The sequence below is a fragment of the Lithobates pipiens genome, unplaced genomic scaffold (assembly GCF_037356315.1).
Source record: "Lithobates pipiens isolate NorthernLeopardFrog02 unplaced genomic scaffold, aLitPip1_a1.2 Scaffold_13, whole genome shotgun sequence".
In the NCBI taxonomy this organism is placed as follows: domain Eukaryota; kingdom Metazoa; phylum Chordata; class Amphibia; order Anura; family Ranidae; genus Lithobates; species Lithobates pipiens.
In genome coordinates, this window is record NW_027507718.1 from 448,812,277 (window position 1) to 448,830,393 (window position 18,117).

Below are 18,117 nucleotides of genomic sequence, written 5' to 3' on the forward strand. Positions count from 1 at the left end.
GCAAGATTTATTTGTTCTATCGTGGTTGGTGGGTGTAGCATCTGCCAAGCATGACCCATTCAAGTGAATGAAGCCACTGTGCAAGTGTCCTGCAACCTTGTGTAGTACAGCAAATGAGGTTAAAGCAGGCAGCTTTGTGTTGCTTTCTCACCACCTGCTTTAACCCCTTGGACCCCAGAGAAGCATGCAGTTGTGGGGTGCTTGTAGAGTGGCCCCACATACTTAAATGGGTCATATTTGGCAGGTGGTAGCACCCACCAAAGGCAACAGGGGGTTTAATGCCTGCAACGCCATTTGCACACCTTTGGCTGCTGCCTCAGCAGCTAAAGGGGAAGGGGGTAGGAATTGGAGTCAGTAAATCTGCAAATTAACCACCCCCAAATTTGTGAACAAGCCCTAAGGGTGCCGCTGCTGAATGCAATGGAGGGCTCATTTACAAGTGCAACAGACACTGCTGCTCCTCTGAAAAGCGATTGTTTTTGACAGGTGGTGAGGAGGCGATATGTTGCCTCCTGACCACCTGATTTTAAACCCATGCTTGCCATGCAATGCAAACAATTCCAATATGGCAGTATGGCAATTGGAGGTTTAAACCAGATGACACTGATCCGGTGATGTTTGACTTCTCCCATGTTGTTCAGATAGATCTCCTCCTTTTAAGGTTGCCTACCCCTGATTTAGGGTTTGTTCTTTCCAAAAACTCAGAGAATGCAAAGGCAGCTCATCGAATGCCAAAAGACCAGCAGAAGCAGGTCAGAACCAGCTCAGAAGGATCTCAGTCGTAAGCAGAATGCTCCTGAAAGCATGCAATGTTTTCCCAATTACATAAGCCCTAAACTGACGTTCATATTCAACTGGTTAAAATACTCACTCCCTGTAGTAGCTGCCATTGGTATCATGTAAAATGGACACCAAAGTGTTTGCACCACACATGCCGGGGTGTTCTTTGGAGTGTTCTCTGCATAACTCTGCAGATAATACGGCATAATAGAAGGAGAGGCAGGCCATGTAACTTTGACAAATCATGTGACTGGGCCCTCTGCACAGCAGTTTTTTTTTCCATGATGGCAGCATCATTTGACGCCTGCAAGGTAACACCCCGGGAGAGCACTTCTCCTAGGGGGTTATCTGATGTGGGGAGGAGCTGTGAGAGCCACCGGGGGACCCCAGAAGTGGAGGGTGGGGTCACTCTGTGCAAAAGGAGCTGCACAGAGCTGCACACTTACAATCACTTGTAAGTTTCCAACAAGAACTCCTTACCAGTTGAATCCATGTTGATTGTAGGAGGGAAGTTTGTGTAGCGCTACCCCCCACAGGAGCCGCTGGTGAATGAAGCCACCTGGTTAAAACTGCCCCTTTCACTAGTCCTCCTGGCTAAGACTCCACTGTCCTCCCAGACTGACTTGTACCCATTGTTTCAGGCATGCCTCTCTGTCTTCTTGATTATAACACCCACCAGCCCACCTGGCTGTCTTCCTCCCTGAGGAGATTTGCCGGGCAGTGCTCTCCTGCTGTGCACTGGCTCCCATGCCTTTGGTTAGGACACCTCTGTGTGTCATGAAGAAGGTCTCTTCCACACCCGAGCCCAGGCCTGAGGTCACCCCTCCCCCCCGACTAGACAGCTACCCTCAAAGGGCCACTGACCGCCCAACTCTCCACTTTCCATCCAAACTCCACTGTCCCAGTTGGGCTGACCCAGAGTATTTGAGGGGATCTGCCCCCTGCTTACCCATCTGTTGGGGATTGGTCAGGGCCCTCAGAACACTCCAGGCAGCTCCTCCTTACCTCCACACCCATTCTTCTGGAAGTTTCCCCCAAGTTCAAAAGTAGGGGAAGGTATCAGAGATGATATCTGTGAGTCACCCAGCCCTCCCGGAGTCACTTATGTGACCCAGATTAACAAAACACCAAGCCTGACAATTTACCTACACTAACAAAACATTTTCTAGCACACTAGAGGGTGTTACACTTGTTTTAGAACAAATTGCTCCATGTTAATATGTTCTTCATAAAATGTAGAGCATAAGGTCGAAGTATGAGTTCCTGAAGCACATAGCCATATGAAAGGAAATAAGAGTGATTCTTTGTCCGCACTAGCAGAGAGCAAAAACACCAGGCTCTGTGATATTAATCATTTTTATTTCAAATTTAATACTGTGCTGATAGATAAAGCGGAATCTGTAGAGACAGGCCTGTGTGATAAGACCTGATAAAACTGTGCTACAGCCAGAGGGCACAAAGTATACAGCAAAAACAGTTACTTACTTGTCCTGTGGCAGTAGAATTAATTTATAGGTGATTTATCCTTGTTTTGTGAGATTTCTTGCTGGAATGAGCTCGGAGTTAGTCATTGCTGCAGCATAATGTCAGCACATAGGAATGTCAATCTGCTCATACCTGGGGTGAAAAGGCAGACATAACAGTAAGCCTGAAGTACAGGAAGGTTTATCCATGGCTTTTGGATTCCAGTACAAAACTTCCATATTGAAAAAACAGACTAATAGGACTTCTACCTAAACACACTCGTATAACCAAAAGCAAACAATTATATTTCATCCTCTGCTGGCCTGACCCTATTGAAGTCTCACATCCTTTTATCTCTTTACACTCCTGTATGTTAGGATTTATGGCCAATTTTTTTCTAAAAATGCTTTAAAATAGATTTTTCTTTCAGTGAAAACATTGTTTCCATCCCTCACGCTGCAGTGGTCTGTGCTTACAGAGCTGATTAACAGCTACACCCCTCAGTGCACTGGGTCTTTAATGGCCTTTTAGACAGTACGGTCATATTTAGACACCCTGCACAACTCCTGTAAGGTGGAGGTAAAATTCCATTACTCTATATTTAATTCTGTGACTTCAATTGGGCTTTACATAAAACCTTATTAGGTACTTAAAATTACCCCACTTTGTACATTGCCGTTAAAGTGAAACCTTAATAGCTACTATAGGTTCCCCTCTGCATTACCATTACTCCTTTTAGTGGTTTAATGAATACTGCTTTACAAGAAACTCAATAATTCTAGTTAAAATACCCTTTGATTATGTATTTATAAAAAAATATGTTAGTATAATTGCCTGAAATCTCTTTATATTTCCCTCCTACAATCTCCTGCACAGCAACAATCAGACCCATTAGGCAATATTGCATTGCTTGGTGCTGTCAATATAGCACATTTATAATAACTTTGACTTGATATGAAATAATGAAATGATAGTGATCATTTGTTCTCCAGTGCCATTGGAGCTACAACGCTAAAACAGGAATTAGTGTGAACTTTAGAAATTAAACTCTATACTCAATTAAGTTGATTTTTGCCTTGTTGCTCTCCCGCTCACCTTGTTATTGCCTATCTAAAAAGAATTATAGGACCCTTCAATATTCACCTTTTACCCAGGATTCTCTGCTGCTTCATCCATACTTTCAGACCTAGCTACTGCTGGGGTGAGGGTCCAAGTAAGGAAAAGACACACTGACTGGCTCTGCAAGCTGTTAAACCCTTGTTTTTAACAAAGACCTTAAAGTATTTGTTAACCCAACAAAAAAAAGAAAAAAAGTCTGGTCCCTTGAAGCAGATTAAACAGCACAGTGCTTGTGCTATGCAATCTGCCCCTCTCAAGAGGATAAAAAACCTGTCTAAACCTGCAACTTCCTGTATCATCCTTTCTACGTTGACCACAAAAATCAGGGCTGCCGAACCCTGACCACCGTGGTCAGAATACGTCCCTCCATCATCTGCAGCCCTGCTCTGCTCTCCTATCTCCCCCTCACCCCCTCCTCCCTACCTGTCAGCTCCATATCTGTGTCTCTGTCCCCCTCCCCCTAAAAATTAGAAATAGTCACTCCCCTCCATTACAGATAGGCATAGCACACTGTATAAGCCTTTTACAAAAATGAAGCATGCAAATATCTTTTTAGAGTGATCGCCAGGCCGGTCGTGTGACTCTCAGCCAGTTTCCAGGGCTACTGCAGGAGGGGCTGAGCAGCCATGTGATCTCCCCAGCTGACATCAGAGGAAGATCTGGGCCCCTCCTGCAGAAGCCATATATCGGATGTATACAGCGGCCACGAGTCACATGACTGGCCTGAAGATGTTTCTAAAGTGGTATTTGCAATCCTCATTTTTTAAAAGACTAATGCAATGTGCTAAGCATAGCTCTCATAGAATATCTGGAAGTGCTTTACATATTTGAATTAACAAACACTTTACTACAGGGATGGCAAACTCAATTTCATTGTGGGCCATATTAGCATTATAGCTCCCCTCAAAGGGCCCGTCGTATCTGTAGGACTATGTCAATTTTCTCCGGGCCTTTTTTTTTCTCAGAGAATAGGTGCAGGAACTTAACCAGGTCCCCCATCGAATGGTGAGGGTGGTCACATTTCAGTAGCAGTGGGGAATTCTAAAGTGCCAATAAATACCAAGAGTGCATTATGTACAGAGTTCAGGGATGTACTATGTACAGAGTGCAGATTTTAGGAGTGCACTATGTACAGAGTGCAGCGTTCTGGGGTGCGTTACATGTGCAGAATTCAGGGGTGCACTGAGTGCAGGGTTTAGGGGTGTGCTATACACAGTGTGCAGGGTTCCACCACCTCTGGCTGAAAAAGAGCCCTGGGTGCGAGGGCCAGGTGAAATGGCCTGGCGTGCCTGGTTTGGCCCGCGGGTCTTGTGTTTGACACTTGTGCCTTAATATATACTCTAAAAGTGAACCTGACCTAAAAAGTCACCATAGTATAAACAGTACTAAAGGGAAGGCAGCTTGTGTTAGTTTTTAGATCAGTCCATGTAGAGTCTCCTGTATCCTAGGCTAGGGCTGTATACAGGACTCTGGCCTGTCTCCAAGTCAAGTTTCACCCATCCTAATGCCTTATTGTTTTAAATGGCAGAACCTCAGTCGGCATTAGAAGCCCTGGCGCTAGACCAGCCATTCTCAACCAGGGCTCTGTGGAAGTCTAGGCTTCCTCCACAGGTTGCCAGGGGTTCCTTGAGTTCTGGCTGATTGACCTGATTGTGCCTCCATAGTTCCAGGTCCATTGCCACTTGGAAGAGCTATCAACACATCAGCAATATTGTTACCTTTTAGGCAGGTCAGGTAAATTTTAATCCTTACTATGTTTTTGGATTTGTGTTTTATATGTTTGTTTACTGTTACAGTATTTATATATTGTTTACATTTTATATTCTTGGTTTATTTTCTTTTCTCTGAATTTGTAGTCAAAGTGGAAAGGGCTATTAAAGGTAAATTGTCTCTTAAAAAGGTTATGTGGTGTACAGTAATAGTGGCATATCCCTAGTTGTGCCGTGCTTAGTCTGAGTAATCTGTTCCTTCGGCTAGCTAAGAGGAGTGTGGTGGTTTTGCTACAGTGTTTTTGTATGTAATAAAGCATAATTATTATTGTGTAAAAGGAATACATCAGTTCTCAGATGCCTTTGCTATGGTAGAGATCTGTGGCAATGAAATAACATTCCTGAGCATGGCTACAATATATGGTTATACCTCCTCCAGAGTTTACTAGGGCTGAGCAGTGGCAAATTGACTTCCATGCCTTCTGCAGAGCAAGTGGTGTGGAACCAGTTTAGTCCCTCAGATAAGTCACCACTGACACCAGTAATACTTTAGCTGTACGTAAGAAGCATTCATCCCACTAACCCCCAATAAAAGTGGTATTCATGCTATTGACTCCCAATGTAAGGTGGCCCTTCTACTAACCATCAATATTAGGGGACAGAGCACTGACCAATAACATTAAGGGACCCTTCTATCTCTGGCCATCAGTGTAAAGGATCACCTCTACCACTGACCTTTAATGTAAGAATAGAAAAGTGGGGTGCTTCTAAATGTTTTGGTGAAGAATGGTGGAGGTAGTAAGGCAATGTAAGAAATGATTTCTTTTGTGTCAAGTCTAGGAACACCATATTTTTATTATTATCATTATTATTAATATATCTATGGCTTACTGTTCATGCTACTTTAATGAGTTTTCAGTGGGGATTCCTTGGGGATTCAGTGGGGATTCCTAAAAAATATATTTCAAGAGTTTACACAAGGTGAAATATTTGACAAAAAGGTTGCTTGGTGATAAATACAAAATATAAGTTAAGAATCTGAAGTGCTGCATGACCCATTCAGAAGAGATCTTAGGAGGCCCTCAGAGAAACCGTTTATTAAACCTTATATTGTTGTAAAGTAATTTCCTAACCCTTTGTCCCCATCCATCCAATCAGACATAATATCGTGCAATATGCAACTGAGTAACAAAGAACACTTAGGAGAAATAACATCTGTGTTCAGGTGTTTACCATGAGAAAGACACTGGACTAGGCTCTTCTAAAAAATATTGCGTCCCATCTCCAGACCAATAAAGGCCACTTGGATGTTCCATACTACTAGTAAATACATTATACAAAAGTTGATTTTTTTGATAAATGTACATAGTGTTATGTTTTATAACAAAACAAAACGCTACTAAATGCCATATTTTAATCCTCAACATGTTGAAGGTGCAAGTATCTTGGTATAGGGCTATTTTGTAGGCTTATGGTCCCGGGCAGTTTTCAGTTGGTTATGCAACATGGAATTCTACAGCTCAATGTCAGGGTATCTGTCTGTAATCCAAAACAAAATATAAACGTAGTTTTCTTTATCATACATCATGGGACATAGTCTTAAGTAATAACTTAATGGGTTATAGGCCACCTTCAGGTGATGAACACTGGTATACCCAATCCAGGAAGTTCACTCCCTATATTAATCCTCCTCCTTCCAGGAGCACATCAGTTTTTTCGCCAGTGTGTAAGGTGTTGGTCACGAGTGAAGATGTGCTCTGGGGACCTCCAGAAGGGATCCATGCTGGATTTAAATAGCCTTTATAGACCAGATCCATCCAAAGTGCCACTGATGCCAAAGTGGATGGTACCTGGGCCTCGTATCCGAAGCACGAGGTTTTGCCTGTAACGCCTCTCTTTGTAGGACTGGAGCCCAGGATCCAGGGCTTTGGTCATGCTACATTATCTAAAGCTTTCCGGGTGTGGTGCTTTTTATAGGTCCAAGGGAGTGGAAACCGGAAATAAAGGGACCTGGTCCTTGAAGGTTTGCTAAACGCAGCCCGCTGCGATAGGTGAAGGTTGGATTGTCTGTTAATTCAGCATATCCTGTGGCGGGGATAAGGTAAGGGAAGAAACTTGGGAACTGAAAAGTCCACCTATGCTTTCTTCTTTAAGGAAAAAATGTTGTCATGCCTTAATTCTCCACTAGAGGGAGTCTACGCACATACCTTAATCTGCTGTCTTCACTGTAAGCTCAGTGTCAGTCTGTGTGTGGCTGCAGCAGCTTACAGAGGGATTCTCTCAGGTAAGAGATCTGCCAAAAATGTTTTTTCTCCTCCCTGAAGGGACAGAGGGGTAGGGAAACACCAGCGGTGTATTCCCCTTGTAATACCCCCCTCCCCCCGCCACGGGGGGTGCAGAGGTCCCGTATTCTGCCAGGGACATCTGCCTCTAGGCAGTGGTGATGACCTCCGCCGTCAGACTCTAGAGGAAATCCTCAGGATTAGTCCCAGGCTCAAAAGAAGTCCTGGAGCCAGAAACCTGCAAAGCAAAATCCTAGAGCCTCATCATGAAGATGCAACCCCCTTCACCAAGGTGGGGGGAAGACTTCTGCAGTTTTCAGGAGTCTGGCAAGAGGAAATTCAGGACAGATGGGTCATCTCCACAGTAACGCTGGGGTACAAGCTAGAATTTCGGGACTCTCCACCATCTTATTTCTTGAGGTCAAGCGTTCCCAAATATCCAGGGAAAAGACCATTTCTGTTTCAGGAATTAGACTGATTAATATCTCAAGGGGTGATCATACAGATCCCCACAGAAGAGCAAGGTTTGGGGTTTTATTCAAATCTTTTTATGGTACTAAAACCAAATGGAGATGTCAGACCCATTCTAGATCGAAAAAATCAAAATCAGTTCCTGAAGATCCGCTCCTTTTGCATGCAGACGATCAGGTCAGTAGTTTCTATCCTTCTAGGAGGAGAACTTCTGGCACCTATCGACATCAGGGATGCACATCTGCATGTCCCTATATTTCACACTCACCAAAGGTTTCTTCTGCGGTTCGAGGTAGAACAGCAGCATTTGCAGTCTTCGGGTTAGCTACAGCACCCCGGGGGTTCACAAAAGTGCTGGCCCCACCTCTAGCCAGGTTAAGGGTACAGGGCATTACAGTCTTGGCGTACCTAGATCTATTGCTAATAGACCAGTCGTGGCTCGTTCGGAGAAAAACGTACGCATTACAACCAGTTACCTGGGAAGTTCGGGTTGGATTCTCAACCTAGAGAAATCTTTCTTAATACTGCAAAAAACGTCTGGAGTACTTGGGTCTGATCATAGACACCGCCCAGGAAAAGGTGCTCTTGCCTGGTGCGGATGGTTAGGTCAAAAGGCGATCCCTCCATTCGCCTTTGCATGAGGTTTCTAGGAAAGATGGTGGCTTCATTTGAAGCAGTACCTTATGCCCAGTTCCATTCAAGACTGTTGCAAAACAGTATCCTGTCTACTTGGAACAAAACAATTCAAGCTTTAAACTTGCCAATGCGGCTGTCCCCAAGGTTGTCCCAAAGCCTCAGTTGGTGGTTACTAACCCAGAATCTACTGAAAGGAAAATCCTTCAGACCAGTCATCTGGAAAGTGATATAGACAGATGCCAGCCTTTCAGGCTGGGGAGCAGTACTATAAAAGACAACTGTCCAGGGACAGTGGTCAAGAGCCGAAAGAACCTTGCCAATCAATATCCTAGAGATTCGGGCAGTGCGTCTAGCTCTAAAGGCCTGGACTTCCAGGTTATGGGATTGTCCTGTCAGGACCCAATCCGACAATGCCACAGCTGTGGCCTATATCAATCACCAAGGGGGCACCAAGAGTCTCTCAGCACAGAGAGAGATGAACCATATTATAACTTGGGCAGAAAGGAATGTTCTGTGCCTATTGGCAGTCTTCATTCCGGGAGTAAAGAATTGGCAGGTGGACTACTTGAGTCGCCAGCAGTTATTCCAGGGGGAATGGTCTCTTCACCCCAAAATATTTTGGGCTATTTGCCAAAGATGGGGGACTCCAGATGTAGATCTTCTAGCGTCCAGGTTCAACATGAAGTTAGTTAACTTTGTGGCCAGAACAAGGGATCTACTGGCATGTGGAACAGATGCATTGGTGACCCAGTGGGATCAGTTCTCACTGATCTATACATTTCCCCCTATTCAGTTGCTGCCTCAACTTCTTTGCTGGAAAGGAACCCAGTAATTCTGGTGGCTTGGCTATTGAAACCCACATTCTGAAGAAACGTGGGCTTTCCGGGTCAGTTATCTCTACCCTGATTAATGCAAGGAAGCCAGCATCCAGAAATATATATTATAGGGTCTGGAGGGCTTATGTTTCCTGGTGTGAATCCAAGGGTTGGCACCCTCGGTAATATATATCATAGGCAGAATTCTTGCCTTTCTACAATTAGGGGTAGAGATGTAATTGGCCTTGAGTACTATTAAAGGCCAAGTCTCAGCTTTATTGGTCTTATTTCAAAGACCGCTTGCTACATATTCTTTAGTCTGGGGTTTTATGCAAGGGGTAATGTGGCTTAATCTGCCAGTCAAACCTCCCTTGAACTCTTGGGCCTTGAATTTAGTTTTGTCTGTGTTACAAAAACAGCCATTTGAACAGATACAACATATTCCCCTAGTCCTTCTGACAAGGAAGTTAGTATTTTTGGTTGCTATATCCTCAGCAAGGAGGGTTTCAGAATTAGCTGCTCTTTCTTGTAAAGAGCAATATTTGATTATTCATGAGGACAGAGTGGTGTTACGCTCTCGTCCAGACTTTTTGCCAAAAGTGGTTTCAGGTTTTCACCTGAACCAAGATATTGTCCTGCCATAGTTTTTTCCAAAGCCATGTTCCAGGGAAGAGAAGTCACTACATTGTCTTGATGTGGTGAGAGCAGTGAAAATCTATTTAAAGACAACTGCTCAGATTCGTAAGACTGATGTCTTATTTATTCTGCCAGAGAGTCCTAAGAAAGGACACGCAGCGTCAAAATCCACCGTCGCTAAGTGGATTCGGCAAATTATAATTCAAACCTATAATTTAAGAGGTAAGATTTCCCCTTTTCATGTTAAAGCGCATTCTACCAGGGCGGTTAGTGCTTCTTGGGCAGCGCGTCACCAGGCCTCCATGGCTCAGATCTGTAAGGCTGCAACTTGGTCTTCAGTGCATACGTTTGCAAAATTTTATAAGGTGGCTGTAAGGAGGTATGAGGATATCGTCTTCGGGCGCAGTGTGCTGCAGGCAGCAGTACAGGTCCTCAAGTCTGGGGGTACCCTGCGGGTTGTGTCTCCCTCCTTTCAAGTAGCATTGCTATGGGACGTTCCATTAACTTATTACTTAAGGCTCTGTGTCCCATGATGTATGATAAAGAAAATAGGATTTTTATAACGGCTTACCTGTAAAATCCATTTCTTGGAGTACATCATGGAACACAGAGGTCCCTCCCCTCTTTTTGGGTTTTAAGTATATTGCTTTGCTACAAAAACTGATGTGTTCCTGGAGGGAGGAGGGGTTGTGAAGTGAGTGAACTAGGGAGTGAACTTCCTGGATTCGGTATACCAGTAGTGATGGCCGAACGGTTCGCCCGGCGGTCGTTTCGCGGCGAATTTCGGCTGTTCGCGATTCGCCCAATCGGCGGACTATTGCCGCCGTTCGCCCGGCGGACTTCCGTGTTTACTGTGTAAAAGAACTTTGACCTATGATGACACATCCATCATGGGGTACAGGTCAGCCAATTGAGACATTACAGCACATGGACACTTGGACATTCCCCCTAACTTATAAATACACCCGATCCGGCGGCCATTTTACATTCTTTCTTCTGTCACTATAGGGAGAGGTTGCTGTGTGGAGCAGGGAGAGATTGCAGTGACCCAAATCGCTAGCTATTTGGTACACAAAAGTTCTTTTCAGGACTGGTATAGGTGTTAGGTGTATATAGGTTTGCTGTGCTACTGATTGTTGCAGCAGCCTGAGCGTCGTTTGTCAGTTTAGAGAAAGGGATAGGACGGTGTGTCTTCTGTAGGGACAGTCAGTTTAGTCATTAGCTGTTACTATCAGGTCCACAAAAGTGCTATTCCAGTTATTGTTCCAGTAGTCTCTGTTTTGTCAGTTTATATAGGGACAGGCAGGAAGCAGTGTGTGAGGCAGTGAGGGTCAGTTTAATCAGTAGCTGTTGCTATATTATGTCCACAAAGGTTATTTTCAGGACTGGTATCAGTGGTATGGTAATAGGCTTGTACACGTATAATATTCTTTCTTCCAAATATAGAAAGAATATTATACTTGACTGCTGCTCTTCTGCTGCAGTCTGCTAATCATTCACAACCTACTTGTTCCACAAAGGTCCTTTATAAGGACTGGTAATAACCTGGTGTAGGGTTCTATAGTACATAGGGTTGAGTAAGGTACAGTCTGCTATTCTATAAGGACTGGTATAAGTCCACAATACATAGTGTTGAGGTGCACTACTGCTGACCGCTGCCCTATACTGCAGCAGTCCTTCATCGGTATAGGGACTGACGTACAGTCTGCTAATCAGTTACAACCTACTTGTTCCACAAAGGTCCTTATAAGGACTGGTAAGGTATAGGGTACTACAGTACATAGGGTTGAGTGAGGTACAGTCTGCCATTCTATAAGGACTGGTATAGGTCCACAATACATAGGGTTGAGATGCACTACTGCTAACCGCTGCCCTATACTGCAGCAGTCCTTCATCGGTATAGGGACTGACGTACAGTCTGCTAATCAGTCACAACCTACTTGTTCCACAAAGGTCCTTATAAGGACTGGTAACTTGGTCTGTCTAGGGTTCTACAGTACATAGGGTTGAGTGAGGTACAGTCTGCCATTCTAATAAGGACTGGTATAGGTCCACAATACATAGGGTTGAGGTGCACTACTGCTGACCGCTGCCCTATACTGCAGCAGTCCTTCATCGGCATAGGGACTGACGTACAGTCTGCTAATCAGTCACAACCTACTTGTTCCACAAAGGTCCTTATAAGGACTGGTAAGGTATAGGGTACTACAGTACATAGGGTTGAGTGAGGTACAGTCTGCCATTCTATAAGGACTGGTATAGGTCCACAATACATAGGGTTGAGGTGCACTACTGCTGACCGCTGCCCTATACTGCAGCAGTCCTTCATCGGTATAGGGACTGACGTACAGTCTGCTAATCAGTCACAACCTACTTGTTCCACAAAGGTCCTTATAAGGACTGGTAAGGTATAGGGTACTACAGTACATAGGGTTGAGTGAGGTACAGTCTGCTATTCTATAAGGACTGGTATAGGTCCACAATACATAGGGTTGAGGTGCACTACTGCTGACCGCTGTCCTATACTGCAGCAGTCCTTCATCGGTATAGGGACTGAGAGTTTTGTCACAGGGTCTTTTAAAAAATGACAGGTAGAGGAAGAGGCAGGCCCTTCCGCAGGGGTGGTAGGGGTAGGGCAGGAGCAACAGGCTGGAGCCAAAGTGGGAAGTTGCAGAAGGTGCGTTCAATTACTTTAACCACTTGCCGACCGCCGCACGACGATATACGTCGACAGAATGGCACGGGCAGGCATATGGGCGTATATATACGTCCCTGCCTTCCCGCGGGTGGGGGGCCCGATCGGGCCCCCCCCCCGGTGCCTGCGGCGGTCGGTATTCGTTCGGGAGCGATCCGGGATGAGGGGGCGGCCATTCATTCATGGCCACCCCCTCGCGATCGCTCCCGACTAATAGAAATGCTCCGTGACATCACTTCCTCTCCTGTAATGTAAACACAGGAGAGGAAGTGATGTAATCTCTCCTCCGTGTCGGTATTTTTCGTTCCGGCACCGAGGAGAGAGGATCGGTGAGTTGCACCAACACGACACTACACAGTAGAACATGCCAGGCACACTCACACCCCCCCTTCACCCCCCGATCACCCCCCCAATTACCCCTGCCCCCCCAGTCACAGTGACACCAAATGCATTTTTTTTTTTTGCATTGGTGTCATTTGTGACTGTAATAACTGTTAGGGCAGTTAGGGTTAGCCCCCTTTAGTTCTAATGTACCCCCCTAACCCCCCCAATAAAGGTTTAACCCCGTGATCACCCCCCGTCGCCAGTGTCACTAAGGCTGGGTTCACATTGCAGCGGTTTATGAGAACGAATGTGATTCGCACCGCACTGCAGTGCAAATCACATCCGATCTCTGTGCGATTCGAGTTCAGCCATACAGATAGTATGGCTGAATTCGCGCCGCACCCGCCGCACCCGCCACAAATTCGCACGGGACCCTTTTTTTGGTCCGCGGCAGAATCGGATCGCATGGGTGTTCACACCATGCGATCCGAGTTTGCAGATCGCACTGCGATATGCGAACTGATATGGGGGTGTCATTAACATTTCACTGACACTCCCAGCAGTTCGCATAGGGCAGTGTGAACTGCCGCCGGGAGGCATGCGATGCGGGAAACCGCCGCGGATTCGTGGCGTTCCCGCATCGCTCCAGTGTGAACCCAGCCTAATAAGCGATCATTTTTCTGATCGCTGTATTAGTGTCACAGGTGACGCTAGTTAGGCAGGTAGGTATTTAGGTTCGCCGCAACTTTTTATAGCGCCAGGGACCCCCATATACTACCGCATAAAGCCCCCTGATTGCCCCCTAGTTAACCCTTTCACCAGTGATCACCATATAACTGTTACAGGTGACGCTGGTTGGTTAGTTATTTTTTTATAGTTTCAGGGCACCCGCCATTTATTACCTAATAAAGGTTTAACCCCCTGATCACCCGGCGGGTGTCATTTGTGACTGTAATAACTGTTAGGGCAGTTAGGGTTAGCCCCCTTTAGTTTTAATGTACCCCCCTAACCCCCCCAATAAAGGTTTAACCCCGTGATCTCCCCCGTCGCCAGTGTCACTAAGGCTGGGTTCACATTGCAGCGGTTTATGAGAACGGATGTGATTCGCACCGCACTGCAGTGCAAATCACATCCGATCTCTGTGCGATTTGAGTTCAGCCATACAGATAGTATGGCTGAATTCGTGTCGCACCCGCCGCAAACTCGCACGGGGCCCTTTTTTTGGTCCGCAGCAGAATCGGATCGCATGGGTGTTCACACCATGCGATCCGAGTTTGCAGATCGCACTGCCATATGCGAACTGATCTGGGGGTGTCATTAACATTTCACTGACACTCCCAGCAGTTCGCATAGGGCAGTGTGAACTGCCGCCGGGAGGCATGCGATGCGGGAACCCGCCGCGGATTCGTGGCGTTCCTGCATCGCTCCAGTGTGAACCCAGCCTAATAAGCGATCGTTTTTCTGATCGCTGTATTAGTGTCACAGGTGACGCTAGTTAGGCAGGTAGGTATTTAGGTTCGCCGCAGCTTTTTATAGCGCCAGGGACCCCCATATACTACCGCATAAAGCCCCCTGATTGCCCCCTAGTTAACCCTTTCACCAGTGATCACCATATAACTGTTACAGGTGACGCTGGTTGGTTAGTTATTTTTTTATAGTTTCAGGGCACCCGCCATTTATTACCTAGTCTCACTAGTGTACCCCTAAATTTAGGGGTGTCTACTTTCCAAAATGGGGTCATTTGGGGGGGTTTGTGCCATCTTGGCATTTTATGGCCTTCAAAACTGTAACGCCCTTAGAAAGCCTGAAGGCGGTGCTTGGTTTTCGGGGCCCCGTACGCGGCTAGGCTCCCAAAAAGTCCCACATATGTGGTATCCCCGTACTCAGGAGAAGCAGCAGAATTTATTTTGGGGTGTCATTTCACATATGCCCATGGCATGCGTGAGCAATATATAATTTAGTGACAACTTTGTGAAAAAAAAATAAAAAAAAATTAAAGTTTGTAATTTTCCCGCAACTTGTGGCAAAATATAAAATATTCCATGGACTCAACATGCCTCTCAGCAAATAGCTTGGGGTGTCTACTTTCTAAAATGGGGTCATTTGTGGGGGTTTTGTGCCATCTTGGCATTTTATGGCCTTCAAAACTGTAATAGGTAGTGAGAAGTGAAATCAAAAATTTACGCCCTTAGAAAGCCTGAAGGCGGTGCTTGGTTTTCGGGGCCCCGTACGCGGCTAGGCTCCCAAAAAGTCCCACATATGTGGTATCCCCGTACTCAGGAGAAGCAGCAGAATTTATTTTGGGGTGTCAATTCACATATGCCCATAGCATGTGTGAGCAATATATCATTTAGTGACAACTTTGTGTAAAAAAAATAATAATTTTTTTTTTGTCATTATTCAATCGCTTGAGGCAAAAAAATAAAATATTCAATGGGCTCAACATGCCACTTATCAATTTCCTTAGGGGGTCTACTTTCCAAAATGGGGTCATTTGGGGGGGTTTTGTACTGCCCTGCCATTTTAGCACCTCAAGAAATGAGATAGGCAGTCGTAAACTAAAAGCTGCGTAAATTCCAGAAAACGTACCTTAGTTTGTAGATGTGACAACTTTTGCGCAAACCAATAAATATACAGTTATTGACTTTTTTTTTACCAAAGACATGTGGCTGAATACATTTTGGCCTAAATGTATGACTAAAATTGAGTTTATTGGATTTTTCTAATAACAAAAAGTAGAAAATATCATTTTTTTTCAAAATTTGCGGTCTTTTTACGTTTATATCGCAAAAAATAAAAATCGCAGAGGCAATCAAATACCATCAAAAGAAAGCTCTATTTGTGGGAAGAAAAGGACGCAAATTTTGTTTGGGTACAACATTGCATGACCGCGCAATTACCAGTTAAAGCAGCGCAGTGCCAAATTGTAAAAAGACCTCTGGTCATTGACCAGCAAAATGGTCCGGTCTGAAAGTGGTTAAAGGACGCACCAGACTTGGTTGAGTGGCTCACTCAGCCTTACTCTTCTGCACCCTCCTCATCCTCTCGATCTGCACCCCCTTCTTCACTCTCTGCTATGTGCACCCCCAAAGACACTACCACCAAAAACACCACCACCACCCCATACCTTCCGCTTGAGTCACAGGAATTATTTTCCCATCCATATCAAGACATTTCTGATGCGCAGCCACTCTTGGTATTGGATCAGGAAGAGGAGGTAGCAACAAGCGCCACTCAGCAGTCTGACGACAGTACCCAGATCAGCCCAAGGAGGAGGTTGGTCCCTGGTGTTGCTGCCTACTCCGAGATCTCTACTTATAGCGGTGGGGAAGGTGACGTCGATGATGACGAATCAAGTGATGTCACGTGGGTGCCCACAAGGGAGGAAGAGGAGGGGAGTTCAGAGGGAGATATGGACCAGCAGATAGGGAGGAGAAGCAGGAATAACTTACATTGCACAGGAGGGACAAAGCAGACTGCAAATGTATCAGGAGCGAGTCATCCACCATGTACGGTCACATCTGGCGCTCCCAGGACACCGGCACATGGCTCCGCAGTGTGGGCTTTTTTTACCGTGTCCGCTGCTGACAATAGCGTTGCCATCTGCAATCTTTGCAGTCAACGCATTAGTCGCGGTAAGCCCAACACTCACCTAGGGACGACCGCCTTAAGAAGGCACATGAGCAGCCATCACCGAGCCGAGTGGGAGCAATGGAACACACAAAGCCACACTCCAGGCTCTCACCGTCCAGCCTCGTCTTCTACTTCTCCTTCTCCTCTCTCCTCACAATAGTCCTCCACTCCACCTTCCATCACGCCAAGCTCACGTTTTTCTGCAAAAAGGCAGGCTTCCGTGGGCCTAGTGTTCGAGCATAAAAAAATGATGATGCCGGATAACCCTCTTGCCCAACGGTTGACGGCTGGCTTGTCAGAACTCATAGCCCGCCAACTACTGCCATATAAACTGGTGGACACGAAGGCCTTTCGCAAATTTGTGGCCATTGGAACACCACAATGGAAGGTCCCAGGAAGGAAGTATTTCTCACAGAAGGGCATCCCAGAGCTATCTGACCATGTTCAGCGGCAAGTGAATGTATCTCTGGCACACAGTGTCGGTGCCAAGATACATCTGACCACAGACACGTGGTCTAGCAAACACGGGCTGGGAAGGTATATCACTTTTACTGCCCACTGGGTGAACCTTCTGACGGCCGTCAAGCATGTAACCCGTGGCACCCATGTAGATTTGGTTTTACCGCCACGGATTGCATGCAGGCCTGACTCTTCTTTTCCTCCTACTCCATCCTCCTCCCTCTCCTCCTCAGCTGACTCCTCCTTTTCCGCTGCTAGTGTCTCTTCCGCTGCGCCACCCAAGCTCCCCAGAACCTATTCGACATGCCAGGTGAGACGTTGCCATGCCGTGCTGCGTCTGTTGTGCCTGGAAGCCAAGAGCCACACTGGCCCGGCACTCCTTTCAGCTTTGCATTCACAGGCAGATCAGTGGCTAACACCGCTCAATTTGACAGTTGGTAAAGTGGTGTGTGACAACGGTGCCAATCTGCTTAGCACATTGAAACAGGGCAAAATCACGCACGTGCCATGCATGGCACACGTCTTAAACTTGGTCGTGCAGCGATTCCTTGTCAAATACCCTGGGGTCCAGGACATCTTGTGGCAGGCAAGGAAAATCTCTGCCCATTTCAGAAGATCTTACACGGCCATGGCTCGCCTTGCTGACATTCAGCGGCGACACAATCTGCCGGTCAGACGTCTTATTTGCGATTGCCCGACGCGATGGAACTCAACCTTCTATATGCTTGATAGGCTGCTCCAGCAGAAACGTGCAGTTAACGTCTACCTGTATGAACTCTGCGGCAGCACAGGTTCTGGGGAGCTGGGTTTTTTTTCACCGCACCAGTGGCTGCTCATGCGCGACGCATGCAGACTTCTGCGCCCATTTGAGGAGATCACCAAACTAGTCAGTCGCAGCCATGGCGCCATCAGTGACATGGTACCTTATGCCTTCTTTATGGAGCGTGCATTGCGTCGTGTCATTGATCAAGCTGTGGAGGAGCAGGAGTGGGAAGATGAGGAAGTCGCAATGCTGGATGAATTCCCAGGGGGGGCTACTCTATCTGAGAGAAGTCAACAACAGGAGTCTGAAGAGGAGTCAGAGGAGGATGGTG

At 46.1% G+C, this 18,117-nt stretch overlaps 1 protein-coding gene across 14 annotated transcripts in view; it reads left to right on the forward strand.

Moving 5' to 3' along the window:
• Positions 1-18,117, forward strand: part of PROM1 (prominin 1) — a 377,121-nt gene that overhangs the window by 216,104 nt on the left and 142,900 nt on the right. For 10 of the 14 annotated variants that reach the window (XR_013272366.1, XR_013272373.1, XR_013272375.1 and 7 more), the window contains one exon: positions 5,220-5,243. The exons of the other annotated variants lie outside the window; for them this stretch is intronic. Coding sequence is in view for 4 of the 10 variants with exons in the window: in XM_077477743.1 (XP_077333869.1) it covers positions 5,220-5,243 (24 nt within the window). In the remaining 6 variants the exon portion in view is untranslated. The remainder of the gene's footprint in view (positions 1-5,219; positions 5,244-18,117) is intronic. 14 annotated transcript variants of the gene reach the window in all.